Here is a 7,173-nt window from a genome sequence, read left to right on the forward strand (position 1 = left end):
GTCTTGAACTCCTGACCTCAAGAGCTCCTTCTACTTTGACCTTCCAAAGCACTGGGATTACAGGCGTAAGCCACAGTGCCCGACCACCGATATCTTTTTTTTCTCTTTTTTTGAGACAGGGTCTCACTCTGTCACCCACGCTGGAGTGCAGTGGCGTGATCACTGCTCACTTCAGCCTCTACCTCGCAGGCTCAGGTGATCCTCCCACCTCAGCCTCCCAAGTAACTGGGACTGCAGGCACACACCACGATGCCCAGTTAGTTTTTTTTGTAGAGATGGGGTTTCACCATGTTGCCCAGGCTGGTCTCAAACTCCTGGGCTCAAGCAATCTGTCCACCTCAGCCTCCCAAAGTGCTGGGATTACAGGCATGAGCCACCATGCCTGGCTGTATCTTTATATGTGATATATAATCTGGTGGGAGAACTCAACATAGAATTCTTTAAAAGGACAGATTGGATATTAACATAACTACTGCTAAGTGGATCTAGATCTAACACCCATTTCTCATTCCATTTCTGATGATAAAACACTTAAGAAAGACAAGACATTGGTAGTTAAGACTGTCAGTTTATTTTGCCTCTGCCTCTATCCTAACATTTTTTCAGAGGAGTAAATGGAAGGGACTTGCTTTAAATTGAGTACAAGAAATAACTATTTTAGTAAAGTTGCCTGATCCGCTTATCAGTGGAATAAACCAGGAAGGAGAGAATTCTGATAAGCTCTTTCATCATGACTGTGTTGGAATGTCTCATCCCTCTGTCACTTGCTTTGGTTTGAGCTTCTGATTCAGACAGCATGAAAGAGTGAGACTAAGAAGGAAATTCTTCTCACAGAGAAGCTCAGAGCCGAGCCAATCCTTGGCTGCAGAGAAGGAGGAGCTTTCAGAGTTTGCTGGTTCCAAGTTTTTTTCTGTTACTTACATTTAAAGCTGGAACAGAAGGTCAAAAACCAGGAAGGAAAACAGTATCAAGATATCAAGTCATGGTATTCTTTTTCATTCTTACAGAAAAGAATTCACAAGAGACGAGGAAGCTTTTTTATTTTTATTTTGTTTTGTTTATTTATTTATTTTAAGATGGAGTCTCACCCTGTTGCCCAGGCTGGTCTCAAACTCCTGGGCTCAAGTGATCTGCCTGCTTTGGCCTCCTAAATTGCTGTGATTACAGGCGTGAGTCACTGCACCTGGCCGGTTTTTTTTTTTTTTTTTTTTTTTTTTTTTTTTTTTTTTTTAGACAAGGCCTTGCTCTGGAGTGCAGTGGCGTGCTCACAGCTTACTGCAGCCTTGACCTCCCAGCCTCAAGCGATCCTCCCACCTCAGCCTCCTTAGTAGCTAGGACTACAGGTGTCACCACCATGTCCAGCTAATTTTCGTATTGTTTGTAGAGATGGAGTTTCACCATGTTTCTCAGGCTGGTCTCAAACTCCTTGGCTCAAGCAATTTGAGGAAGCTTTTCATTAGAGTCTAAAAATACATATTTGAAATTGAATGACATAAGGTTGACACTAGTCTGGGAATTAGGAAAATACGATTTGCATGTTAGTTCTGGTGTGATCCAGAGAGCCCCTTAACCTCCTTGGAACTGGGTTTCCTCCTCTGCATAGCAAGGCTCCCCTGTGCTTCCCCGTGGGAGACAAGAATCACATCACTGGCATGTTTTCCTCTCCCCTTTGGCTGCCAGGAAACTCAAGAGTCAAATTCAAGGCTTTATTGAAGGAACTCTGCAGGACCCAGGACATGATATCTTGATACTGTTTTCCTTCCTGGTTTTTTACCTTCTGTTCCAGCTTTCATTTTCCCCAATTATAGCATTTTATTATTTTCATATTTAGTATGTAGTGCACATTTTTACACTACACTTCTAATCCTTTGTGTAATGATCATGGTAGAAATAAATGGCGAAATGAGGAGCTCACACTTAGATGAGTTTCAGGGGCCCTTCCAGTCCCAATTTTCTAGGATTCTTAAGGGGAAAAAGTAATTTTACATGTCTGGAAGGTTCCAGGTTTGCACAGAAGGGAACTCTCCTATCGAGAGTCCTGAAGACTTCAGCAAACCTCCCAGGAGGCCTGTCCAGGATGTTCTCCTCCGTCTGTAAAGGAGCGAGCACTTTGTGCTAATTTAGGGAAAGATAGCTTTTCTGTTGGGATTTCAGACTTGCCCTGCTTGAAATTGGTGGGGAAATACCTGTCTGGGATGGGGCTCAATAATCTGCAGCTGTATTAGGAAATGCCAGTAGTTTTGATGTGGGTGGTTCCAAGATACATTTGGAAAATGTGAGGGAAATGTGTATGTGCATTTGCTAGGCGGGGGACTGTGCTATCCCTGCCCCGGGACCCTAATCCACAGCTTGATTCTGGTCCTTTTGCCCTCTGTCCCTCACCAGAACCCTGATATTTCCAGATGAAAGCAAGAGTATAGCTTATTTCCACAACTTACCTGGGCCCAGCAGTCAAGATCTGTAGCTCTAGGGAAGTATCGAGTTGATTATGAAGTATATAGGTCAAAATGAGTAGCTTGCTTGATTTAACCAGGTAATTCGTGCCATACTTTTCTCTCTGGGAAGACCTGTACCAACAGTCACCTCTGCTAAACACTTTTGCTTTTTTAAACTTGCAGGTACTTTTTTGGGGCCGTCTTTGGCTACCTGTCTGTTGTGAGTTTGTTTTCTTTACAGTCCCTCTACCTGGGTTTAGTCTCATTTGGGAATGAGAAATTTTATTTTAATGCATTAAGTAATAGTGTTGAGTGGCCAACAAATGTGAAGTTTGAAAAGCTCAAATGAAAAAAAAGTGTGATAGAAACACAGCGTTGGGGGCCGGGTGCGGTGGCTCACACCTGTATTTCCAGCACTTTGGGAGGCCAAGACAGAAGGATCCCTTGAGCTCAGGAGTTTGAGACCCCTGCACAACATGGCAAGACCCCAAGACCCCATCTCTACAAAAAAAAAAAAATATAAAAATCATCCAGGTATGATGGCCTGCACTTGTAATCCCAGCTACTTGGGAGGCTGAGGTGGGAGGATTGCTTGAGCCCGGGGGAGGTTGAGGCTGAAGTGAGCTGTGATTGATCTACTGGACTCCAGCCTAGGTGACAGACCCAGACCCTATCTCAAAAAAAAAAAAAAAAAAAAAAAAAAAGAAGAAGAAGAACAACACAAGGTTAGAATTTGAGAGGGCCTATTAAACAGGATGCTCTTTCCTGCCTTAGTTTTGAATTAATTGAGAAGATAAAATAATAAGGCATGGAGATTACAGCATCACCTTTCTTTTTTTCTTTTTTCCTTTTTTTTTTTTTTTGCTCTTGTTGCCCAGGCTGGAGGGCAATGGCACGATCTTGGTTCACCACAACCTCCGCCTTGCGGGTTCAAGCAATTCTCCTGCCTCAGCCTCGCGAGTAGCTGGGGTTACAGGCATGTGCCACCACTCCTGGCTAATTTTGTATTTTGAATAGAGACGGGGTTTCTCCCTGTTGGTCAGGCTGGTCTCAAACTTCCCACCTCAGGTAATCCACCCGCCTCGGCCTCCCAAAGTGCTGGGAATACAGGCATGAGCCACCAGGCCCGGCAGAATCCCCTTTCTTATTGATAAAGCAGATCTTGGAGAATGGGAGATCCTGAGTGGGGTTCCTAATAATAGACTTCAACATCATGCTGAGGCTCCCCTTGTCCTCAAGTAATGGGCAGTGCTGGCCTGAGGTGGATCCTCCTCTGTCCAGAGCTCAGCTTATCCTTGGAAGGCTTAGCACATGGAGGAGCTGTTCCAGGCTAAGAGGAAGGGGCTGGGCTACTCTGTGGGGGTGGTTCTTCCAGTTTCTCCAATCAGATGAGCCTCACTGTCACTCTAGTGTTGAAAGGAAGGAAGAGACAAGGTGGCCAGGAGTGTGACCCTAAAAGAGGCAGAGGAAACCTCAGAGAAAGGGAAGAAGCATTCTGCTAACCAGAGGGAGAAGGATAGAGGCCTCAGTTCTCCCTCTCTGGGAATTAATTTGAGATTTGCATTTAGTGTCAGGAGATATATAAACTTATTTGCTTTTGTTTTGTTTCCATTTTTAGATTCTTGAGTATCAGAACACCACCTTCTTTGGTGGAACCTGTACATCCATGATTGATTACCTCCTCTGGCCCTGGTTTGAGCGGCTGGATGTGTATGGGATAGCGGAGTAAGACATTTGACCTTGTGTTGGTAAATTCCCGGAGTCACACTGAGTAACACTGCTTAAGATGGTCTGCGTGTCCCCTGTAGACATGTTTCAGAATGTCTGTGAAGTGAATCAGGTTTCTAAACCCCAGTGTGTGCTTCCTTGTTAAAAACACATGTGCTTTTCCACTGCTAACTCAGACTCACACTTTGCCCGCATTTCTGCAGATAAGACCCCTAGTCCAGGAGCCTCCCACAGACTTCAGAACCTGCTGTCCTCACCAGCGCCCCCACATGGCCGGTCTGAGAGCTGGTGGAGAGTCACAGTCACAGTGCCCAATGCTTCCACCTAGTCCTGCTGGGTCCCCAGTGGACACCATATACCTTAGTCACGTCTCATTGCCGGACGAATCTTCCCCCAGATAGTAATAACCTTATAAAAAAGATCTGTGTAGTAATATATGCTTGGTGTTGGAACATACAAACAAAATGGCAATGAACACTATGGAAGTATGGAAGTGCAGGGACGTTAAAGGTGAAGAAATAGCTGTGTAGGCTCCTGGGCAGAACAGTGAGTGCTCTGTTACTTCAAAGCTCTGAGAAGCTGGACATGTGCAGACGCCCACCCTAATCCAAACCACTCTCATGGTGGGTGCTGGACATTTCTGGCACTTGGAAATCCGGCCCTGCTGAAGCAGAACTGTGTTTGCACCTTCATAACCTGTGGGCTGGAGCCCACCCAGGCACTGTCTCCTGCACTTCCGACTTCAGCTCTCTTTGAAGGAGCTTAGATACGACATACCAGGATATTTAAAACTCAGTCTCAAACATAAAATTTACAAAAGGTGGTATCCTCTGAAGACAGAGCATGGAATCACAGGTTAGGAAACCTCACTTCTAGTCCTGGATTTCCCACAACCCACTCGTATTATCTTCAGCTTGTCGCTTTATAAACCCCAGAACTAAATGTCCTGGTGGATCCTTGAAAGAGCCCTGTCAACTCCATGATTTCAAGGTTTCATTATTGTTTTATTCATTTTAAGCATGTTTTGGAAATTATGTCTTTATTTTTTTCTATCCTCTAAAGTAAAATCTGAGAATGACCCAATAATGTTTGTTTCAGAGGGTTGTCTTTTTGTTGGCAAACAGTGAAGCACATGTAAGGTTCTCAAGCTTTAAAAATATATATTTATTAAAAAACAAAAAAACCCAATGACGCACAGACATGTTATTTTCCCAGAGCCATCAGTCCAAAGTATTTCACTGTATTATTAGAAGCAACAACAACTTCTACACATTTGACTTTTCCAAAAATAAGATTTTCCTCCAGTATCATTCTCACTTGATAGTAAGATAACTGAGATAATTCCCCAAATAAACCCATTTTTCATATCTTGCAAATCTAAAAAGCAATGTGCATCCCCTTTCCTGATGCCTCCCCCTGTGCTGTGCTGACGCTTTTTTCCTGTCTTGCAGCTGTGTGAGCCACACGCCAGCCCTGCGGCTCTGGATATCAGCCATGAAGTGGGACCCCACAGTCTGTGCTCTTCTCACAGATAAGAGCGTTTTCCAGGGCTTCTTGAATCTCTATTTTCAGAACAACCCTAATGCCTTTGACTTTGGGCTGTGCTGAGCCTCACCGTCCACCCCTTCACCGTCCAGAATTCCCCAGCTTGTTGGGAGTTTACATCACGGATTGTCTTGGGAATCAATCTGTCTCACTTTCTTTTCTTTGAAGTTCCCAATAAAATGCAAACAGGAAATGTATTCTTCCAATAATCATTTATCTGACTCCTCTAACCCACAGCTGCCGCTGCTGCTGCTTTTTTATTTTTATTTTTTGAGACAAGATCTTGCTTTGTTACCTAGGCTGGAGTGCAGTGGGGCAGTCATGGCTCACTGCAGCCTCGAACTCCTGGGCTCAGTTGATTCTCCCGCCTCAGCCTCCTGAGAAGCTAGGACTACAGGTACGCGTCACCATGCCCAGCTAATGTTTTTTAAAAAATATTGTTGAGACAGGGTCTCACTATGTTGCTCAGGCTGGTCTCCAACTCCTGGTCACTCTGGGTCATCCACCCAACCTGGTCTCCAAAGTGTTGAGATTATAGGCATGAGCCACCTGCCCTGCCTAGTCTGTAGCTTCTGTTTTCTAGAAAGTTCCTGGTGCTAATGTCAGAGCACATTTTGGGAGCCTGTGTGCCTCCTAACTCCTTGGCCTTCAGCCTCGTTTGATCTCCAGATTATTGGTGCAGATGCTGCTGCTGAGGTTCAGGGTCAACCTATGATTGATGCTTGTCACTACAGATTGGCACCCTCCAAAGACCTCCCTGGTGGAAACTTAAGAAGAGGGAGAAGGAAGAAGAAAACACTCCAAGCCCAAATACCTTCCATTTGGCAAATGAATGCCGCTGTCCACGTGGGCGAGCATGAGTGTAATTCTCCAAACTTTGGCCATGGGCCTGGAGACACTGAGGGTCTTGTGACTGGAAAGAATTCCAAAGCAGGAAATGAAACACCGATTTATCACCCAGGACTAACTACGTCAGAATTTCACTGGTGCTGTCAGGGCTCAGGATGTCTCACAAAATGTTCTATAGCCAGCATCCTGCCTTAAAAAAATACACACACCCTAAACCCAGCCACAAGCAAAGGTCATTCCATTGGATTTGCGTCACACTCTCTTCCAATTCCTCTCAACAAATGCCTCTGGTTACCTGTTGTGTACCAAGCCCAGGGGCACACTGGGGATAAAGTTGAAAAAGACACTGGATCTGTCCCTGGGAGCCCCCATCTCTTCACTTACCTTGGTTGAGGTTTTGAACCTAGTGCTTTGGAGCTGCTTGTCTGGTGTGGGGATGCTTGTCTGTGATGGGGCCCCTCTGCCAGCTTCGCCAGGCAGTACCACCCCACTGAAGACAGCAAAGAGCTGAGGATGGCTGGTGCCAACAGGTCCCTTGGGCTGGGAGCATCTACTGCCTCACTGTGGGAGGGGGACCAAGTGTGTCCAGTGCCGTTTCATCTCAGTGTCTGAGGAT

General features: G+C 45.3%; 1 protein-coding gene across 1 annotated transcript in view; it reads left to right on the forward strand.

The window, feature by feature from the left end:
* Window positions 1-5,905, forward strand: part of GSTO2 (glutathione S-transferase omega 2) — a 29,170-nt gene extending 23,265 nt beyond the window's left edge. The window contains exons 6-7 of the mRNA XM_050804926.1: window positions 4,054-4,160; window positions 5,615-5,905. Coding sequence (XP_050660883.1) covers window positions 4,054-4,160; window positions 5,615-5,771 — 264 coding nt within the window. The 3' untranslated portion in view covers window positions 5,772-5,905. The remainder of the gene's footprint in view (window positions 1-4,053; window positions 4,161-5,614) is intronic.
* Window positions 5,906-7,173: the final 1,268 nt, after the last annotated feature.

Source organism: Macaca thibetana, chromosome 9 (genome assembly GCF_024542745.1).
Source record: "Macaca thibetana thibetana isolate TM-01 chromosome 9, ASM2454274v1, whole genome shotgun sequence".
NCBI lineage: Eukaryota > Metazoa > Chordata > Mammalia > Primates > Cercopithecidae > Macaca > Macaca thibetana.